The sequence below is a fragment of the Mus caroli genome, chromosome 1 (genome assembly GCF_900094665.2).
Source record: "Mus caroli chromosome 1, CAROLI_EIJ_v1.1, whole genome shotgun sequence".
In the NCBI taxonomy this organism is placed as follows: Eukaryota; Metazoa; Chordata; class Mammalia; order Rodentia; family Muridae; genus Mus; species Mus caroli.
In genome coordinates, this window is record NC_034570.1 from 53,974,289 (window position 1) to 53,997,396 (window position 23,108).

Sequence of the window (23,108 nt, forward strand, 5' to 3'; positions counted from 1 at the left end):
TAGTTGTTAGTGTTAAAACTTGCATTTACACAAAAGCACGCACTAATTTCTTACAGTAAGTTTTGAGGTTAGAATTTGAATGATCTTAATAAAACAAGTAGAATTATTTAGTTTTAGTTCTGCTAACCTAATGTTTTGTGGGAGGGGAAAGCTAATAAATACCTGGGAAGTATTATACACCATCATGTGAGAGGCAGACCAGCTGTGCTAGAAAAGTACTGTTTGTAGGTAATTTGAATTGGAATTGATTGCGTAATATGAGGTAGGTTTCAAGGATCAAAGTGCTATAAGCCAACATCTTTAAATCTTTTAGTTTTGTCTTAGAGTTGGATGTTGATATTAATTCGCTTTAATCTTAAAAATATGCAGAAATGTCACCTGTTTTTAAATGCAATGCAGTAGTCTAGTAACTTGGGCTTTGTTGAATAGATTATAAAAATATACAATTAATTTTTGTAAATTGTTAAAATTGTTAAAAATACTGGTAGAAGGCAAGAATTATCTTGAATTTTCAAATAGAAGCAAAAGCTTGTCATGTCTTATGTTTTTTTTTTTTTTTTTTCATCTGGGTCATTATACCTCTTAGTGCTGTGCAGTGAGATAAGGAACACAGACATTACTGCTTTACTGACAGGAAGATTGAAACATGCAAGAGTTAAATGACTTTCCTGAGGAAGAGATGAAGCCCAGATTAGAACCAGAATGCCCAAATCACCATCACTTCTAATCTGTCTTGTTATTTTAGTACATTAGAGTGAGTGGTGGTGAGGCGCCAGGAAGACAGTAATTCTCTTGTGTTCTTTGCCAAGAGTCTTGTAGGCCAGTGGTTTTCAACCTGTGGGTTGCAAGCCCTTCAGCAAGTTTGTATCCCCAAAAATATTTACATTCTATCTTCTGTTCATAACAGTAGCACAGTTACAGTTATGAAGTGGCAGTGAAAATAATTTTATGGTTGGAGTCACCACAGCATGAGGAACTATATTGAAGAACCACAGCATTCGGAAGGTTGAGAACCACTGCCCTGGGCCATTGGATTTTATGTATTGGTCCTAAGGAGTCTTCTGTATGTCTCTTGTGTTCATTAATACACTTTATCACATTTAGTAAAAGTGCACAGTATTCATTGTAATCAGCTAATTGTGCCTATTAGTGACATACACATTTGTCAATACTGAGAGGAGAGTGATGCTTTAACATTCTAGACTTAAATACTACTTGTTAAGAGGAAAACTAACAATTACACGGTCATTGTCATACAAATTTTTTATATAGGATTAACTTAGCTCCCTAAGTTAGCTCATTTGATATAGTGCCGTGTAGCATGCACAAGGTCCCGACTGAGCAGTCTCAGCGCTACATAACCCTGCTGTGCTGGTGTATCCCTGTAATGTAAGCTCTTAGGAAATGACAGCAGGAGGATCTAGTTCAGAGCCATCCTTGGCTATCATAAGGAATATGAGGCCGGCCTGGAATACATGAGATCCTATCTCCAAAAGCAAAACAAAACTGAAAAATTGTGGTATTTGATACATTCTGGCTGAACTAGAATAGAGCCAATAACCTGATAAGGCATAGTGATTATTCAGTCTTTCCTCTTTAATTTGGTTGCATATTATTGTACTAAATCCTGGCATTTTTGACTATTTTCTAATATGAGGTTAGAGTTCAGGCATAATTTTAAATACTAAGTATTGTAATATTTCCCTCATAAATTAAATAGCAGACAAATTCATTCTAAAATACCTGTCTAGTCTAAGATAGAACTACCTAGTAGAAAACTTACTTAAAAAGACACCAGACCAGGCAGCGGTGACACACACTTTTAATCTCTTCACTTTGAAGACAGACAGATCTGTGTGAATTTGTGACCAGCTGGGTCTACAGAGTGAGTTCTATCTAGGACAGCCAGGGCTACACGAGAAACCTTGTCTTGAAAAAACAGAAAACAAAACAAAACAAAAGCTGTCCAGGGCTCTGGATTAAAGTGTGTACTTAGCATGTTCATACTCAGTAGTAAGTAATTACTTAGTATATACTTAGCAAGGCCTTAAGTTTGATCCTCAATATTAAAGAATAAGTAAAATATCTGTATAGCATTGAAGCTATTTTATCAATAAATTTTGAGACTTCTAAATAGTCACAATATATCAAATCAATAATAATGTCTCTGAAATTTGCATTTATTCTTGAAAGGTTTTAATATATATGATTTCTATGTTATGATATATAATATGCTATCTAATTCATATGATTTGATGTTAGAAATAGCTCTGCTGTTCTGTCCTCTTAAGATAACTAGAAATTCTATCATTCTTTTCTATGAATACACAGGTGAATCTGTACCAGATTACCAGATGGCTTTTCAGACAGAAGTTGGAAACCATCCCACATTTGAGGATATGCAGGTTCTTGTGTCCAGAGAAAAGCAGAGACCCAAGTTCCCAGAAGCCTGGAAAGAAAATAGCCTGGTAAGAAAATGAGGGCTTCTTACTAGAACTAGATGAGGAAAAACAGAACCCGCCCAGCTTTGGTGATTCACATCTGTCCCCCACCACTGGGCTGAGACAAAAGAATTACATGTTCAAGGCCAGCCTGGGCTTCAATGTAAAACACTGTCAGAGACAGGCTGGGTGATGTGTAGAGGTGAGTATATAACCAACTGGATCTAGGAAGTTCAATTACATAAAAACATCATAATTGTGTTTGTGTAAACATTTCCTATACAACAAGTTGGTGTCTTAGGAACCACATACATTATATTGCTATAAGCTCTTGCAATTTAGGAAAGATTGTTTTTAAAAAATACCATCCAAGATTCCCTGGTTCCTTGTCATCTGTTTTCTCCTGTTCTTTTTAGGTTCTACCCAGAAGCAACATTTTTAAAATCTTATGTCTTTCTCTTACTTTTGGATAATTTTCTTTCTTTGCTGAAGTTCCACTTAAGTAATTATATTATCATGTGTGTTAGGTGCTAAACATTATAATCCTTGCATGTTTAAGAACATTCCATCTTGGTATCATATATGAGTAATAATTAACACAGTAACGGTTTCAAAGAGTGAAAATGTCCCCTGGCCTCCAGTCTTCATAATAAAAATTTGGATGTAGTCTAATCTTACTCCATTTTGGGGCAGGGGGAGTGTATGATAGGTGCACATTTAGGGGTCAGAGGACAATTTGGTAGTCAGTTCTTGCCTTCTGCCTTGTTGAGGCAAGGTTCCGCTTTTTATTTCTGCCACACTGCTTACTCCAGATTGCCTAGTCCATGACTTTTTAGTTAGTTCTGTCTCCATCACCCATCTCACAGCACAAGTGCTGGGGCTATGCATACATGACACTTTGAATAGGTTCCAATGACTGAACTCAGAACCCAGGTTGTCACGCTTGCCTGAATGGTGATTTTACCTACCAGCCTTTCTCACACAGACCTCCATTGCTTTCTGGGTTTTTTTGTTTGTTTGTTTGGTTGGTTTTTTTTCCTCTCTCTCTCTTTTTTTTTTTCCTTTTGAGATAAGATTTCGTTCAGCTCAGACTGCCCTAAAACCCTCTACATAGCTGAGGATGACTTTAAATGCCCTATCCATCTGCTTCTACCTTTCACATCTTGGCTGACTTTGTTACTATTTTAGAAGTAAAGAGACACCATGATCAAGGCAACTTATAAAACATTTAATTGAGGGTTTGCTTAAGTTACAAAGTGTTAGTTCATGATCATCATGACAGGATGCTTGTGGTAGTGTGCAGGCAGGCATGGTGCTGGAGCATTAGCTGAAAGCTAATGCTAATCAAGTCGTCAGCTATCCCAGAAAGTGAGGCTGAGCCTGATGTGAGCTTTTGAAACCCTCAGTGACAACACACCTCCTCCATCAAGGGCCCACCTCCTAACCCTTCCCAAGGATCCGGCATCCAACCCACAACAGTGGGATTATAGAAATGTACCTCCACACCCAGTTGTTTGTTTGTTTGTCTGAAAGCTGTCAAGACTTATTTTGCCTTAGCAGTTTTGAAATTCCACTTGGGTGAAATTTAGCATGGATCTTTTCACACATTTCTCCCCCTGAGTATTGAATAGATTTTTCAGTTTGAAAATTCAGGACTTTCCTCAATCAGTTCTCCAGTGTTTCTTCTAATATTATTTCTTTCCTTATATTTCTTTGACCTTGAATTCTCATTAAACTAATATTGAACCATCTGACATTTCAAGTCTGAATTTCTTTCTTGTATTTTCCATCTTTTTGGTGGTGATGGTGGGATCTGGGAAACAGGCTACATGAGTCCATACTAACTACATAACTGAGCATACTTTGAGTCCCTACCTTCATGTCTGAAGTGTGTGTGTCACTGTGCTGACTGTGTGGTGTTGTCCTCTAACTCAGACTCATGTATGTTGTCAGTCCACCATCTGAGCTAACCAGCTTCCGTCTGATTTTCATCATTGCTCAGCGTTGTTCAGGACTTGCTCAGCTTTACCTTTTGAGTCTTTGTTAATTTCTCACTAGTACTGTTATAGCAGTTCTTTCTTCAGTGTATTTTTTTAATTTCCTGGATGGCAGGATAGTTCATCAGGCCAAGGCCCTTGCCACCAAGCTTGATGACATAAAGCCATCCCTGGAATCCAAAGTGGACAGAGAACTGACTGATGCAGGTTGTTCTCTGACAGCTACATGCACACCCCAGCACATGCCATTCTCCCCCAGTAAAAGAATGAAAAAATGTTTATTTCAGCTTCTGCAGTCATCCTTACATTTCTAAGAGGATTCACATTTCCTCGGTGATCTCTTTTTAAGGAGGCAGTAATAACCACTTCTGAAGGTATTCATCACATTTTATACTTAGTACAAGTTAATTTCCTTAACTAAAAGAAAAGCAGAAAGAAGTATAGTAATATAAATAATTCACTATATATTTCACTTTCCATTTACAGATTGTTTTAGTCAGGTAGAATATTATTGTTATATCAGAGACTAGAGAGTCCCTGCATATTTCCATTCAGAAATACTGAACTTTATCTTATTGTTCATCTTTGTTAATAGATTAATGTCAAAGCAAGCTGTGTTTCAAATGAGATTGAAATCTTTAAGTATATGGCATTATTATTATAATTTATTATTGTTATTAGTTGGCTTCATATACACACAATTGCCTCCAATTACAGTGTCTGCTGTGAGAACTTGGGCAGCTCCTTAAGAGCCCCCAGTAGCAGACGGGAGGATATGTTATACTTTACCAGGGTTCTCCAGAGCTGCTGAGGGAAAATGTCTATGAAATCCCTGAAAATGTGTTAAATTGCAACTTCTTTTCAACTTCTTTAAATTGTTTGATTTCCCCACAACTAAGATCTGTTTGAAGTATCTGTTTGTAACCCTACTATTGTGGGATATGCAGCACATGCAGATTTACCTGAAAACTTTGTACTTCTAATTTAGATGAAGTTGCTAAGTAAGAGGTTTGTAATACTTGGTTTACTGCCAACAAGTCCATTTAAACCTGATAAGATACAGCCGGGGGCGGGGGTGGGGACAGTTTCAGTGCAGTAACAATACAGTACAGGAGTTAGGGAGGAAGTAGATAGTTTATTAAAGTGACTAACAGTTCGTTAATGTGCTCTTAAAAAGGAAGAGCTATTTAAAATGCAGTTTATTAGCTCTTATAATTATTTGTAATTACTTTTTAAATTTTAGGGTAGAGAACCCCATTTAACTTTCTTACAGAGCATGTCTAATAGCAGTGAACTCTGTAGATTTGATATATCTGGGATTGTCTTAATTTCTTCATTATTGAAGGATAATTTTATTTGATATATAATTCTTAACAGTTGTTTCCTTTTTCTTTTAATTTTTTTTAATTAATGTATGAATGCTCTGCTACATATACATCTTCCTGCCTGAAGAGGGCATCGTATCCTCCTATAGATAGTTGTGAGCCACCATGTGGTTGCTGAGAATTGAACTCATGACCTCTGGAAGAGCAACCAGTGCTCTTAACCACTGAGCCATCTCTCCAGCCCCTGAACAGTTGTTTTCTGTTTCAATGCTTTAAATATGTCACACCTATCTGGCTTCCACTGAGAAATGGCTGTTGATCTTATTGGAGAGCCTTTTTTAATATTACTCATTGTCAGGATCTCTGTTATTTTTGGTTTATGACACTTCGATTGTAATTTTTCTTATCATGAAGCTATAGGGTTTATACTGCTTACTACTGTTCATCAAGTTTCTTTGATCTGTGGATTCACTTATTTTGTTTAATTTGAGGAGTTTCAAACTACTTGTTCAAGTATTCTCCTGTCCCTTTCTCCTCTCTGTTTGGAAGCCCTATTCTGAGTATTCAGCCTGTGTGCTCCTGTTCTGGGAACATGACCACTTGTCTCCCAGTCTCTGCTCCTTACTCTTTTGACTTCTGGCCTTGGACTTAATCATTTTGTTTTCCATCTTCAAGTTTATAGGTTCTTTTTTCTGTCTGCTTATATCTGCTGTTTAACCACTCAAATACTGAAATTTTGTTAGTGTTTTAAAGTATTATTGTAAGTTTTTTAAAAATAATGTCTATCACATAAAATAGGAGTTCCTAGGTACGTGAATTTCATCTCCGTTTTCATTTGCTGTGTGTGGATTCAGGTGTGGAGTGCTTTCTCTAAAGGAGTCCTACTTGGTCAATAAAGCATGAGACTCTTTTAAAAAAAAAGTCTATCTTTTATAGCTGCTCTGTTTATTAAAATCATTACTTTCAGGCTGGAGAAATGGCTCAGAGGATAAGAGCACCAACTGCTCTTCCTGAGTTCAATTCCCAGCAACCACGTGGTGGCTCACAACCATCTGTAATGGGATCTGATGCCCTCTTCTGGTGTGTTGGAAGACAACTACAGTGTACTCATATAAATACAAAAATAAATAAAAATAATTCTTTTAAAACAGTTACTTTCTTAGAGTAGAGAGTGCTGAGGAGAAGGGTCAGCAGTTGAGAGCACTTCTGCTCTTGCAGAGGACCTGGGATCAGTTCCTAGAACCCACACAGCAGAACAAAGCTTCATAACGTCCAATGCCGCCTTCTGGGTCTGTAAGCACCACACACACACATATACATGCGGGCAAACACAAAGTAAATAAATAAACTCTTTAGAAATTGTTTTCTTATGTTTGGTTCTTTATTGTTTCCTTTTTTTTTGAGCATATTTAAGGCAGTTCACGTAAACAGGTAATGTCTTTACTTCCTCAATTTCTGTTAAAAATTTATTTTACTATAAATAGACAGCACATTCTTGTTTCTTCACATTCTTTTTTATTTTTTTGTGTGTTTGTAGGCAGGATTTCTCCTATTCCAGGCTGGTTTCAAGCTTACTCTAGGCTCAAGAATATCCTTGAGCTCCTGATCCTCCTGCCCCTCTACCTCCAAGTGCTAGAATTAAAAAGTATAACGTTAAAATATACATATATATATGAAACGTTACACTTGACAGCTGGACATCTGGGGGCTGGAGAGATGGCTCAGTGGTTAAGAACACTGACTGCTCTTCCAGAGGTCCTGAGTTCAATTTCCAGAAACCACATGGTGGCTCACAACCATCTGTAATGGGATCTGTAGCCCTCTTCTGGAGTGTCTGAAGATAGCTACAGTGTACTCATATACGTACAATAAATAAAATAAATCTTTAAAAAAGAAAGAAAGAAACTTGACATCTGGGAATATATATACATAGCTTAATTACATCCCTAAAACCTAGATAAATAAATAAATAATAAAATAAGCAGCCGGCTATAGTGGCACATGTCTTTAATCCCAGCACTTGGGAGGTAGAGGCAGGCTGATCACTGAGTTTGAGCCCAATCTGGTCTACAGAGTGAGTTTCAGGACAGCCAGGGCTACAAGAGAAACCCTGTCACAAAAAACTAAAAATAAATAAAATAATGATAATGATAATAATAAGTAAGTAAAAGTGGACATTTTGAATGTTACAGTGACAAAAAAGAATGCCATCTTAAGTATATATGATAAACAGATATACATTCTCCATCTCATGACTGGCTTGTATTAGGACCTTCCTTTAATATTTACCCAAGATTGTTAATGTTCTAGCATGGCCTTCACATCTAAGTAATACTAAACGTAAAGATCCCTGGTTACTGAAGCTTATGGTCTTCCCAGATCTTTCCGCATTGTGTCCTGCCGAGTACATGCACCTGGTTTCTAGGTTACCTAGTATAGACGGGAGCTTTCAAAACTCAGGACATTATTAAATTATTTTGCAGGTTTAAGCTTCAGATTTGTTTGTTGTACAGGGCATGCTACTAGCAACATTTAAAATGTCACTAACAATGATAACAAGGATGTTAGCCTCAAGTAGGCTTCTCTGATAAAAAATTCTCAAATATTACATGGAATATATATATTCAGAAACAAGTCTAAAGAGATTTCCTTTTTCCTTTTTTTTCATGCGTGTGTGTGTGTGTGTGTGTGTGTGAGTGTGTGTATGTATATATATATATACACGTACAGAGAACAGCTGCTCATGGAGTAAGTTCTTCTACTTTTTGTTTTCTTTGTTTTTGAAGACAGGGTTTGGTTTTTCTGTGTAGTCTTGGCTGTCCTTGAGTTTACTTTGTAGACCAGGCTGCTCTCAAACTCACAGAGATCCCCTCCTCTGCCTCCCATTGGATTAAAACCTTGTGTCACCAGACCCAGTGCATTTGTATGCATTCATTTGTATGAGGGTATTGGAACTAGAGTTACAGACAGTTGTGAGCTGCCACGTAGTTGCTGGGATTTGAACCCAGGTACTCTGGAAAAGCAGTCAGTCTCTAGACCTCTCCTTCCATCTTTATTCGAATTCTGGTGATCAATCTTACATCACCCAGCTTGTGCAGCAAGTGGCTTTGCCCTCTGAGTCACCTCATGCTGTTCCTTAAAACTCACTTTTGAAGTGTGATTAGTGGCTATTGACAACAGGGTTGTGAATTAACAGTAGTGATGTAAATCCAAGCCTTGAAGAAGCACATTCTACTCACCATAGTTGCTTGGTCCTTTGAGTAGTTCTTCAAAGAGCTAACTTAAAACTTCCTTATTTACTTACTCTTTTGCTTTTAGGAATCCTTCACTTTTCACTTTTTTAGAAGAATATTTTATTATATTTTTAAAAATATTATTTTGGAGCCTAACATGGTGGCTCACATCTTTAATCCCAGGACTAGGAGGCAGAGGCAGGAGGATCTCAGAGTTCAATGCTAGCCTCGTCTTCAGAGTGCATTCCAGGATAGCCAGGGTTACACAGAGAAACCTTATTTGGAAACGAACAAACCAAAAAACTACACACATAGAAAACCTGATTTTCTTTGACATATTTAAATTAAAAACCTGAATATCGTTTTTAAAAACAGCAATTGTCTGGTGTGTATTTTGTGCTACAGGCAGTGAGGTCACTCAAGGAAACAATTGAAGACTGCTGGGACCAGGATGCAGAGGCTCGGCTCACAGCACAGTGTGCGGAGGAGAGAATGGCTGAACTCATGATGATATGGGAGAGAAGCAAGTCTGTGAGCCCAACAGTCAACCCAATGTCAACTGCTATGCAGAACGAACGGTAAGGTCCTGAGGGGTTTGGTGTCTACCTGAAGGTGTCAGCAGCTGGCACCAAATAAAGGACAGGAATAGATACTGGCCAGCCAGCCTAATAGTGTGGTGACTCACACTTACTAGTGTGAGAGGTCATCATTTTTCTTTCAGTGTTCCCATTTTAAAACGTGATTTATTTTTGTTATTTTAATTTTGTGGGTGTGGGAGCAGGCATGTGCAGATGAGGTAGGGTGAGATGAGGTCTCCCAGAACCAGGATTATAGGCAGTTTGTGAGCTCTGGTGCTGTGAACTGAATTCAGGTCCTCTCAAGAAGAATGTATGTTCTTAAACACTGAGCTGTCTCTGTGCCTTCCAGTATTTCCATTCTTATTCTGAAAATATTAATTTGTTATGAATACAAGACAGAATTTGTATTTTTATATCTAAAGATACAGGAAAGGTAATTAGTCTTTATTACCTGGTCATAGTGGCATACGCCATTAGCACAAGGCCACCACAGCCAGAGCTACACAGAGAAACAAGTCTTGAGAAAAACTAATTAATTAATTAGTCTTTATTAATGTAACTTGCCTTTAATGTTAAAGGTAAAATATTTTCATAGTTGTAAAAAGTTTGTAACTACTTCTACATACATGTGGTATATCTTTTGTTGTTAGTAGTGGTCATCTCTCTTTTTAAGCAAATAAAACTGACCTAGCTGCTGCTTCACTGGACACTAAGACTTTCAGACTGCCTATCCAGTGCTCTTCCTTAAAAAAAGACTCTACTAATATGTTTATATTAACATAACCCAAAAGTGGCCTTTCTACTCCACTGGGAATATTGTTTTATGAACATTTAATTTGTTAGAACTATAATTTTGAATCCTAAATAGAAAGGCTTTCTAACAAAATTAACTAGGCATGGTATAATTAATGCCTGTCGTTTCAGAGCTTGGGAGGCTGAGGCAAGAGGATTGCCACAAGTTCAAGGCCAGTTTAGCCTGTATTATGAATTCCAGGCCATTCTGGGCTGAGGATGAATACCTGGTCTCCAAAGTTGAAAAGCCAAAACATCTGTATAATTTGGCACTTGTAAATAGATCACCTATATTTCTTAATTCTGTATTTGGGAGTAAAAACAACTTTATTACTTTATATAATAAATATTTAAAAGTTTCAGAAAGACACCCAGGAAAATATTACCAGGGGACATGTAGATAAAAGTATACTTTTCTTGAAATATTTTTTCTATTTTCTATTCTCCTTTGTAAGAACAATTTGTGTTATGTGCAGTTTACACTATTAATAAATAGAATGGGCTTCAGCTATACACCTTGCATATCGCAAATGAAGGAGAATAGAGACCAGCTGTTCTAAATACAACACTTTACAAGTATTAGACAAATCTTCTGTTTCCATCTTCATTCTGTATTTCTACTGCCCTACAGTCTGTAAACGATGCATTTATTTATCGCTCAAGATTCAGCTGAAGGGACTAGAGAGATGGCTCAGTGGTTAAGAGCCTTTGTTGCTCTTGCAGAGAACCCTAGTTCAGTTCCCAGCACCCACCCACATGGTGACTCCTAAACATGTGTAACTCCAATTCCAAGAGTCCAACTCCCTATTCTAACCTCTACAGGTACCACAGAGACACACAGTGCACACAGTATCTGCAGGCAAATACTTACATACATAAAATAAAGCCTTAAAGGGTTAGTTGAAGCTTCTACTTTAAATACTTGGTAATTTTTCTTGAATGCTAAGAAAAAAACCTATGTCTCTCTTTTCTTTTGACTTTTTCCCCCTTTCCTTGTGTTCTCACCTCTACTTGGAATGGGTCCTCTCACCTCTAGTCTCTCCTGAGTTTCCTTAAATGGTAGTTCATTCACTAGGTATTTGCACTGTAGGCTTTATTTTATTGAGCCTTAACCTCTCCATATCTCCTTAGCTTTTCATGGTTGTACAACACCACCTTAAACGTGCATTTGTTATTTGCTGATGTTATAAATTGTCATCCTCTGCAATGTCGCAATCTTCTTTTGTAGAACCTATTTTCCTACAGCTGCTAAGTCTCTTCTGTAATATTTTATCTGTTAATGTCTCAGCCCCTTGGTCACCTCAGTGAAGGCTATCCCTAATGACTTCTGTAATGAGATTTTAAATAATTATAGAGTAGTTAATAAATGAAAGGATAAGTATAGGCAGTCCAGAACTGTCGTGCCCAGGAGTGCTGACACTGGCTATGCACTTCAGTAACTGTAGAACCGTCCCGAATTTTGGTTTCTCTATCTGAGTGCTGTATTCCACCTCATGTCCTAGCTCTATAACTTACACTGATAGTGGCTTCCCATGAATATGCCACATTGTTAGTTTGCTTTTAAATGAGCATGTTTTGGAAAAATGAACAATTTCTATGTTCTTCTTCTTATTCAGCCCTTTGAACCTAGTCCATAACATATTCGTTGAGCTATACGTTTGAATCTAGGATTACAAAAATACAAAATAAATACATTCCTTGGTTCCTCTAGTTACAAAACTATCTGCTTGTACACATATACAGTTCATTAAAAGTGTACTGGGTTTTGTTGATATTATAAAATTATAGGTGAGATTTTTTAAAAATTAACTCTTATATATTTTTTCTTACATTTTGCTTTTGTTCTGCCAAGGCCAGAAGATGATATTGGATCTGTAGGGACTGGAATTACAGGCATCTGTGAGCTGTCATGTGGGTGCTGGGAATCAAAGAGTAGCTGATCCATTTAACAACTGAGTCATCCCTCCAGCCCCAAAGTTAACTCTTGTAAACCAAAATAATGAGCACCCATAAAAGTTCTATTCTGGAACCACAGAGATTTTCACAGAATCTTATAGCCTGTATTAAAAAAAAAAACCTCATAAAGTTTGTATTTACCAAGCTGGTAATAATTATCAGGATTTTGAAGTAATCTCTTAAATATGAGTTCAGAGTAAAATAGAACTAGTGAGACGGTTTGGGGGTGAAGTGCTTGCACCAAGCCTGACGGACAGTCTGAGTCTGATTCCTGAGACCCACACGTTGGAAAAGAACCAACTCCCACAAGTAGCCTCTGACTTCCATGCATGCCCCATATATATTAAATAAATGAGTGCAATAAAAAGAATGTAAAGCATAAAATAAAAGCAGTGGGACTCTGGAATCAGTGGTGTTTGCTTGGAATAGACAGTTTGTTGTAAGTTTGTATTCTCAATGACATACGTTTTTCTCTCTCTTCAAGCAACCTGTCACATAATAGGCGTGTGCCAAAAATCGGGCCTTACCCAGATTATTCCTCTTCCTCATATATTGAAGACTCTATCCATCATACTGACAGCATTGTGAAGAATATTTCCTCTGAGCATTCGATGTCCAGCACACCATTGACAATAGGAGAAAAGAACCGAAACTCAATTAATTATGAACGACAGCAAGCACAAGCTCGAATCCCTAGCCCAGAAACAAGTGTCACAAGCCTGTCCACAAACACAACCACCACAAACACCACCGGCCTCACTCCAAGTACTGGCATGACCACTATATCTGAGATGCCATACCCAGATGAGACACATTTGCATGCCACAAATGTTGCACAGTCGATCGGGCCAACCCCTGTCTGCTTACAGCTGACAGAAGAAGACTTGGAGACTAATAAGCTAGATCCAAAAGAAGTTGATAAGAACCTCAAGGAAAGCTCTGATGAGAATCTCATGGAGCATTCTCTGAAGCAGTTCAGTGGGCCAGACCCATTGAGCAGTACCAGTTCTAGCTTGCTTTATCCGCTCATAAAGCTCGCAGTGGAAGTGACTGGACAACAGGACTTCACACAGGCTGCAAATGGGCAAGCATGTTTAATTCCTGATGTTCCACCTGCTCAGATCTATCCTCTCCCTAAGCAACAGAACCTTCCTAAGAGACCTACTAGTTTGCCTTTGAACACCAAAAACTCAACAAAAGAACCCCGGCTAAAATTTGGCAACAAGCACAAATCAAACTTGAAACAAGTAGAAACTGGAGTTGCCAAGATGAATACAATCAATGCAGCAGAGCCTCATGTGGTGACAGTAACTATGAATGGTGTGGCAGGTAGAAGCCACAATGTTAATTCCCATGCTGCCACAACCCAGTATGCCAATGGCGCAGTGCCAGCTGGCCAGGCAGCCAACATAGTGGCACATAGGTCCCAAGAAATGCTGCAGAATCAATTTATTGGTGAGGATACCAGGCTGAATATCAATTCCAGTCCTGATGAGCATGAACCTTTACTGAGACGAGAGCAACAGGCTGGCCATGATGAAGGGGTTCTGGATCGTTTGGTAGATAGGAGGGAACGGCCATTAGAAGGTGGCCGAACGAATTCCAATAACAACAACAGTAATCCATGTTCAGAACAAGATATCCTTACACAAGGTGTTACAAGCACAGCTGCAGATCCCGGGCCATCAAAGCCCAGAAGAGCACAGAGGCCCAATTCTCTGGATCTTTCAGCCACAAATATCCTGGATGGCAGCAGTATACAGAGTAAGTGGAGGGGTTGTGTAGTATCCTTTGGGACAGTTTAATAAAATAGATTCATGTTGCATTTTCAACTAGTGATTCTTTACCTTTGTTACTTCCAGAGACAACGTGACTGGACCTTGGAAATAGTTAGATTATTGTTGTTTTCTTTCTTTCTCCCTTGACCCCCCTTTTCTCTTTGGTCAGTGACAGTGTGAAAAGCTAGTACCACAAGTAGAATTACCAATGTAATCTGTGTTCTGCTTGATGGCTTTTCTCTGTGTGGTTCATACATGCTGTGACAGATGAAATTAAATCAGTATTCCGTAGTGTCACGGCACAAGTAGTGACATCACATCATGTTTACTTCTGAAATATTTGCTACACATGTTAATGTGTTAAATCTATGTTTAGTTTTTAACCTTAGTAAGTCTTTGTTTGGTGTGTGTGTGTTTGAGATAAAGGGTCTCTAAGTAAGCCCTGGCTGGCCTGGAACTTGCTATAGTCCAGGCTGGTCTTAAACTCATGAAGTGCTGAGATTAGGAGTGGGCCAGCACACCCAGATCTTAGTAAATCATAGAAGTCAAGGGACTTCTTTTATGTGTTTTATGCTTTCTTAAACTAAAGAATGGGCTGAAAAAAGGTCTCAGAATAGCAACTATCTACCCCTTGCCTAGAGGTGTAGCTCAGAGGCAGAACACCTGCCTGAAACATACAAGACTCAGATTTTGATCTCTAGAACCACAAAGAAAACCCAGCCCTTTGCTTAAGTGGTTTATATTGCAAGCCAGTTGACGCACCCTTTGTGCTCCTGTATCCATAAAGCATCTTTTCAAGTGTGAAAACAGAGAATTAATGGGAAATGGTCATCCCTCTAAAACTACTACATGTTAGAGGCCTTTTGATTTGGTTCACTTTGGACATTTTTTGCTTTGCTTTGTCTTTTTGAGACAAGGACTCATTCTGTAACTCACAGTGGCCAAGGCTGGACTTGAATTTAATATCCTTCTGCCCCCAATTCCTAGGAACTTGGATTACAGGAGTGCATCACCCACCCACTGCTAGCCCCGCTATCAGCATTAAGTCAAATGATATGTGTTTTTAACAAGTTGGAGTCTACACCAGAGCAAAAGAATTTGAGAATACAATTAATAATTTTGAATTTTCTTAGTTCTTGTGAGTTTTATTTTTTAGATAAGACTCAAAACTGAGTTGGTTGAATTTTGCTTAGAAAAACATTGCCTAGCTTGATCACATATTTCAAGAAGTGTCCTTCATTGGGTTCTATGCTGACTTGACCTGTTTGAAATTTAGCCCTTTTATTTTCCCATCCAGCTTAGTTTGGTTTGGTTTTGGTAATAGGGTCTTATATAGCTCAGGCAGGCCTTGTGCAGTAGCTGTGTGGTGGAGGAGGATCTTGAGCCTTGATCCTCTTGCCTCTACTTCCAGGGTGCTGGGATTACCATATGCACCAGGACTGGGGCTTTAGTGGTTCTGGGCTGGAGCATTTGCATTCTAGGCAAGCACTCCACCAGCTGCATCACATACCCAACAAACTCCTTTACTTTTAAATATTTTCCTTTTACACAGCTCATTTCCTATACTTTTGTTTCCAGTAGGTGAGTCAACACAAGATGGCAAATCAGGATCAGGTGAAAAGATCAAGAGACGTGTGAAAACTCCGTACTCTCTTAAGCGGTGGCGCCCGTCCACCTGGGTCATCTCCACCGAGCCACTGGACTGTGAGGTCAACAACAACGGCAGTGACAGGGCAGTACATTCTAAATCTAGCACTGCTGTGTACCTTGCAGAGGGAGGCACTGCCACGACCACAGTGTCTAAAGATATAGGAATGAATTGTCTGTGAGATGTTTTCAAGCTTATGGAGTGAAATTATTTTTTTGCATCATTTAAACATGCAGAAGACATTAAAAAAAAAACTGCTTTAACCTCCTGTCAGCACCCCTTCCCACCCCTGCAGCAAGGACTTGCTTTAAATAGATTTCAGCTATGCAGAAAATTTTAGCTTATGCTTCCATAATTTTTAATTTTGTTTTTTAAGTTTTGCACTTTTGTTTAGTCTCGCTAAAGTTATATTTGTCTGTTATGACCACATTATATGTGTGCTTATCAAAAGTGGTCTCAAAATATTTTTTTTAAGAAAAAAGCAAAAACAATGGATTGCTGATAATCAGTTTGGACCATTTTCTAAAGGTCATTAAAACAGAAGCAAATTGAGACAGGTTTGACTGCAATGGTGTCTGGTATCCATGTTTTATTTCTGGGCACAAGCTAGTTATGTGTTGACGTGTTTTGACCATAATCTGTTGGACATTCTTTTCTTGTGTATTTTATTTGAATGTGCAATAGTCTATAGACCACAAAGAAGCTTTCTTACCTGCCCTCTCCTAGCAGGGCACACATTCTTCCATTGTTGAAACATTTTTTCCCATTCTTCGATAATATGAACATTGTCTAGCTTTCTCCTCATGGAGATACATAGACGCTCTCCAAAGGGCTCCACAAAGGACTTATCAAAACCTTTTTTGAAATGCCTTTGTCTTCTAACCTTCCAAATGCTACTATGGTTTCCTTCCAGGCATTTTAATAAGCATATCTGGTTCTGATTTTGGAAGTTCATAAGAGAGCATAGAACAAAACAGAAGAAAGCAAATATTAGCCTTTTCCATTTTATTTTTCTATGTATATGTTCATGTCTGTATTCATTATTTAAGAAATATTTTTTATCAGAAAATGTATAGAGCTGAACCTACATGGAGTTTTTAAGTAAGTAGCTGGGCAAGGTGACTAGTATAGTAACTTTCATTGTCTGACCATCACAAATTAAATTACATTTTCTATTTATAATAACTTCAGAAGTAAGTGATAGTTGATTTGAATCTATAATACGTATGGTTCGTTATTTCCCAGCACAGCCTGATAGTTCTGTGTGAAAAAAACGACTCCTCCTCCCATGACCTAAAACACTGTGGAAAGCTCATCCACCCAGCATGCCAGATCCCTGTGGAAGAAAGGCTTGCTGCAGCTTACCACCATTGTGCACACTAAGACTGACCCTCTGTCTTTCCTCAGTTTATTTCTTCACTAATCCTGGCTTTGTAGTTTCCCCTTCTGCCAGCTTCCTGTGTTCTTTGATGCGAGCAGCATTCACTGTGTGTGTTGTAGTAGAGCATACTTCTGGTGGTGATGCACCGTGACATCGCTGTCACGTGGCTTCTGGTGCTGCTGTACCTTGATGTTGCTGTCCTGCGGCTTCTGCTTCTTTTGAAACTAATGATCTCTGAAACGACAGTCTCTGTGTCTTTCCATAAAGACTTTCTGTCAAAACTTGAGGGATTTTCCCTCAACATTGCTTCTTATCAGTTTGCAGACAAATTGTTCCCGTGTGTTTTCAAATTCTCAGAATCCTTAATATCCATTATCTGATTACGTTTTCAAGTTTAGCAGGGAGATAAAAAGTTAAGTGCAAATCTCCAAATTCCTGATTTTGGTTCTTCTGTCTTGAACACCGTTTTCTTATCTGTAATCCTCTTTCCTTCCGTTTAACTCGTACAGGAGCTTCCTTCACTTACCATCTGCTGTGCTCTGATGTCACAGCATTTACCGTTTGGTCAGCTGGGATGCTGACTGGAGCTCAGTTCAGATTATCTCACTTGTGCCCAGGATTCCTTTCTCACCTTTGGGTTTCACTGGCCCTCTTATGGTTCAGAGTCTTAATATATATTTTTGTCTTCTAACATTCAGGTTTTGTTTTTTCTTTCTAATTAGTTACTGTCCTTTGTCTATTTAACAAATAGTTTGTATCTTTCACTTATTTCTTTCGTCCAAATGGCTTTCAAATGCATTTTAGAATTTTAATTTTCAGTTGTAGTACAACTTTAAAATAAGTTATATTCCTCCCATCTCCAATTTGAAACATTAAGAATAAATGACTCTTTGAGGTCCAGAAGATCTTTTCCTGTCAGAAAAATTGTCTTACATTCTGATACAGTTTGTATTAGGACCAGTCAGTTGTGAATTTTCCAAGTCTTTTAATGTTTATTAACGGAATGCTTTAACAATGAATATGCCAGATAAAAGAAATCTGTAATTTCCCATCTCATTCAAATATATTTAAAACAAATAATTCCTTGAACTGCTTGAAGAATAGGAAAGGTAGTAAGTGTAGGTCATTTTAATAAATTTTCAAGTCTATAATACACAGCATGCAGAAATCCCTTTAATAACTTAAATTACTGGTTAGATTTATTTAATCTGATTCTTGAAGCTAAAATGGAATTTACCACAAAATTTTACACACACAAATTAATTTTAGGCCTTTTGAATAAAAGCCATTCAATTTAAAAAGATTTCTCTGGACAATAATATAATCTTAAAAATATCATAATAGGACATCAGAGTATGATGTTAGTTCCCTTAAGAAAATACTATTGTGGGGCTGGAGAGATGGCATAACAATAACAGTGCTTCCTGTGCTAACAGAGGACCAAGTTCAGTTCCCAGCAGCTACATGGCAGCTCACAACTTCCACAGGATCCAGGTCCCTGCTTTGGCCTCCAGTGACATGCATGTAACACCCCATCCCACCCCAACACACACACACACACACACACAACTATAAATGACAGAGGAAATCTTAAAATACTAGTTATACACCAGAGTTCAGTAATGGAAAGAATGTGGTTTGAATTATGTATAGAATAAAATTATTTAAATAAAAATCCTAAATAATTTAAATGTATAATTTAAAAAACATGGCTACTATTCAAGTTTGTGAAGACCTCTGCTGAAAACTGGCATTACATACACTTATTTTTTTCATCCTCAAAGCAACCATATTATAATATTCATATTTTGCAAATGAGGGAATAAAAATTAATAGGAAATTTGTCTTCTAAGTTTTATACCCAGCCACACCTGGGAGTTCACTCTGGGTCCATATCTCCATATGTCTTTTATGCACAACACACGGTCCACTTTCTTTATGAACTGATGTGCAGTGTACTGACATGTACTCTAGCAGACCTGGGTTTGCGTGTAAGCCAAATGATCTTAAGTACCTAATGATCTTAAGTTAGGTAAATAAAGGCCCATAATCACAAACAATTCCTAACTCAATACAAAATTCAGCCTACATCATTTTACCTGCCTCCTCCTATTCTTACATTGCAGATGAAAGGCTAAGTAAGTGTTCAGAGACACGTGAAGGGAGCTGAGGGAGCAAGCTCCTTAGCGTGATCCCATCCATACCTCTCTTCGGAAAAGGAGTTGCATGCAAGTTTACAGCTTTCTTAATCCTTTGACTCCATCTTTAAAATTTCAGCTTTACCAATGTCAGAAAAATGGTTAATCCAGAGAACTAAATAATCTGTAGAAAGAATACAAGGCTAATACTCATTTTATAAAGCAGGCTAGTATTGCTTCCATATGTGTGTATGCATGTTCCAGAACCTGTTTGTTGGTTCTGAATGAGAACATACAGAGCACGCAATCAGTGGGAATTACAATTTATTTTTTTTGAAAAAAGACATTTTTTAAAAACTTTATTTATTTAATGTATGAGTGCTCTGCTGCATATACATCTGCCTGCCTGAAGAGCAGCCTGTGTTCTTAATCTCTGAGCCATCTCACCAGCCCGGAATTACAAATTTTATTTAAAATATTTCCAAGTTTGGTTTCCGAATCTCAGAGGAACACCTGATATGGTACAGCTATCACACTGCACTTTTACTCTGTTAGTCATTTAAAATAGGAAAAAAAAAAAAACCAAACAAATAAACATCAGCTTCCTCTTAATCATGTTCATGGACATAAATATTTCATTGCAAGTCACTCACTTCTAGAATTTGATATTACATCATATCACATTTTATAAACCTATGTTGAGCTTATGTATATGTTATTACATGACTATCCACAGATTTTTGAAAATATATAATTACATTATATCCTTAACTCCTTAAAATATTCTGCACACATTCTAATTCTACTGTTCTAGATCAGTCAGTCATTCTAGGAAGTGTGTAACACCCCTCATAGGCCCTGGTAGTCTCTTTTAGGCTATAATTTTAATACTCACACCCTTACCTAGCAGTGCGTTGTGTGCACTGTGGTGTATTTTGTTTTTGTTTTAGATTATGAACTATGCAAACTTCATCCAAAAACTACCTTACATGATCCCTTCCTAACTGTGCTCATTGATTATATCAGTCTAGCCAGTTACTTTCTGAGCTACTGAACAAAGGCTATTATCAAAAAAGGATTTTCTGTAAGTGTCCACATTAACACAGAAGAAATCTCTAAGTGCCCAAAGAGGTGGTAACACCTACCTGTTCCTCTCTTTAAGTCCCTCATGGTTTATAGAGCCTGTCCTTTTACTATCTGGCCTGCAGTCATATGACAGGAAAGTTTTCTTCATGCCTGTTCTGTCTCTCTTGTTTAATCTAAGGTCTGCTTCTCATGCCTAGTAGGGAGAAGAGATGGCCATCCTCTCTAACACTCTTCAGTCAGCTTCAGGCTTCTCAACACCAGATCACCAGGTCAAAGTGTTCCACTTCCTTCAGGTTTTTTTCTTCCTTAAATCTATTTTAATTACTTTATTTATATTTAAAGCACTAAAATTCTATGTTATATTCAAATTAATTACTCCAGTTAATTTATAGCATAGTAGTTTGATAGAATTGAGAATAAAGATGTTACCATTGAATCACCAGACCACCTGAAAATCAGCACCTAATTTTTGTATTATCTAACATTTTTCTATTAAAGTATGTCTTATGATTTTTATATCTATACAGATATAACTAAAAAGCCATGCATACATAATTGTCTATCTTTTTTTTCCATTAAACTCTAACCTATGTTACAGTATAGTATTAGTATTATATGTTTGGGTATTATGATTGAGCCACAACAAATATTATACATTTTTCTTTATCAAATACTGTATTAAACACTAAATGCAAAACTAATTTTCAAAAGCAGACCCTACAAAAATCAGGTATTCATGGATGTTTTTGTATTTTTGTAGACCACTTTTGAAATGCTTATCATTGTTTTTGCAGAATAGACTGGACTAAAACAGTTTTCATTTTACCTTTTCAGTGATTAAAGCTAGGTGTTTGCATAGAACGGAAATCCTTAAAATTTTATCCCATGGCATATGAATTTTGAGAAGCTATACTTTATGTTAAGATTATGCCCCAAATAAATCTATTAAGTCTTTTTAAAATTTTCGATGTTGTTTTTACTGATGTCTGTGGTGTTTCTAGTGAGCATTGCAAACACACACATTTACTTGTAAATTGGAGTTTGCAGCCCACATTAAAATCTGGAGCAGAATCTTAGAACTATATTACTTCATTAGGATGTCTAGTTTGTAACTGAATTTAAAAAGGAAATTGACTGTACTTGAATTTACCACTTGACTATTCTTTCTTTTTAAAATGCTTTTCCCCCATTTAATTTGTATTTTAAATTCTAGAAACATCTTCATGGTTTGGAATCACTTTTAGACATAGTATTACTTAAAAACTCAGGGCCCCTTTCATCTGTTTGTACACTGAAAGAGTTCAGTTGCTAACAAACAAGCAATTAGATCTAGTTGAATAATTAAAAGTGTTTGTTGCATAGTAATGTTTCATCATATTATTTGACTTAATTCACATCAACATGATGTTTGATTTCATTAATCATAAAACTTGCCCAGTTCTGTAATTACTGAATAGAAGGAATGACTCAACTAATTGGCCACTTGTTACAGCAGATTTAAGCCTTGGAGTTGAAGCACTGGCTTAGACACTTTCTGTTCTTGGTTCTGTGGATATACATGATGGGGCAAATATTTCATTCTGTTTGATTTTAATAACAAGATTAGGAAAGGTAATTCTGAGATAGAATTTTCTTATGGGGTAATTAGCATTATTATAAGACTTTCTAAAAGTGAGCTGATGGCTCTAGCTTTGGTGACAGCTTGATGGCTTTGAGAAGGTGAGCTATGGTGACCAGCTTTTCACATTGTCAGAGCCAAACAGTTTTTCTTCGAGTCTACAAACTCAAGTTCTAATTGGTCTGCTGTATATTTAAATCTTAGCAGTGAGTTTTTGTAACCAGTCTCTTGTCTCAGGCTCCCTGCCTTGTTACCAGTCTTAAGCATATAAAAGAAACATTTGTAAAGAGGTATAAGAGTAAGAAAACTAATGACTAAAAAATACAATTCAAAACAATTAAGTTTCAATTTAATATTGAGTTGCTTCACTTCTGTGGCTTTTTTTTTTCCTGGTAACATTTATTTATTTAAGCAATGTTGTATGCCTTGTCTTCATTTCTATAGAGATTGTATTGTATGTGTTTGTGTAAGCTGGAATCATCCTTAATTTTCTGTTGCTAATTTTTCAAATGAATTTACATGGATAACTGTAAAATACACTAACTCTTAGGGTGTTATAGCTGAAACACAGAGATGTGTAGCTGCCATGCTTTTTCTGGATGGACAGGAGAAACATAAGCTACCAAGTATTCATTTCTGAGGATGCTTTTTAGGAAAAGAAAGGCTGGCACTTCCTCAGAACCCTCTTTCTTGTTAACGGGTATCTTTTGTTGGTGTGTTTTGCTCTTACATTACAGATAGAATATCGTGTGTGAATTTATGAATAGCTACTTTCAGTTATTTTGCTTTTGTATAAGCCATCGGAGACCTTGCTATGCTGTATAAGTTGTGTGACGGAGCAGTGTGAGTATGAAATGAAGCAGATCACTTTCCTTTTGTATTATCTATGGATGCCACTATGAACTCTGACATTAAGCCACTAAAGAGTTTTCTATGAATAAGTGTAAGTAAATGCTTTGATATATATATAAACCTAAATAAAAAGATTGTATTGAGACAGAGACATTGGCAAAGGAAGTTTTAAGGCAGTTCTTTAGGTGTAAAAGGCTTGCTGTAAAATGGTGCGTTATTCCACTTATTAAAGATCATATTAATGACAATAGTAAGTGTATTTTTTATTTTATGAAATCTCCAGAA

At 37.2% G+C, this 23,108-nt stretch overlaps 1 protein-coding gene across 2 annotated transcripts in view; it reads left to right on the forward strand.

Moving 5' to 3' along the window:
• The window catches only part of Bmpr2 (bone morphogenetic protein receptor type 2), a 111,242-nt gene extending 91,584 nt beyond the window's left edge, over positions 1 to 19,658 (forward strand). Inside the window, exons 10-13 of one of the 2 annotated variants that reach the window (XM_021157992.2) lie at positions 2,332 to 2,468; positions 9,402 to 9,574; positions 12,807 to 14,086; positions 15,682 to 19,658. In XM_021157992.2, the coding sequence (XP_021013651.1) occupies positions 2,332 to 2,468; positions 9,402 to 9,574; positions 12,807 to 14,086; positions 15,682 to 15,929 (1,838 nt within the window). In that variant the 3' untranslated portion in view covers positions 15,930 to 19,658. Of the gene's footprint in view, positions 1 to 2,331; positions 2,469 to 9,401; positions 9,575 to 12,806; positions 14,087 to 15,678 lie in introns of both variants that reach the window. The other variant, XM_021157988.2, reaches the window with a different exon arrangement.
• The last annotated feature ends 3,450 nt before the right edge of the window (positions 19,659 to 23,108 follow it).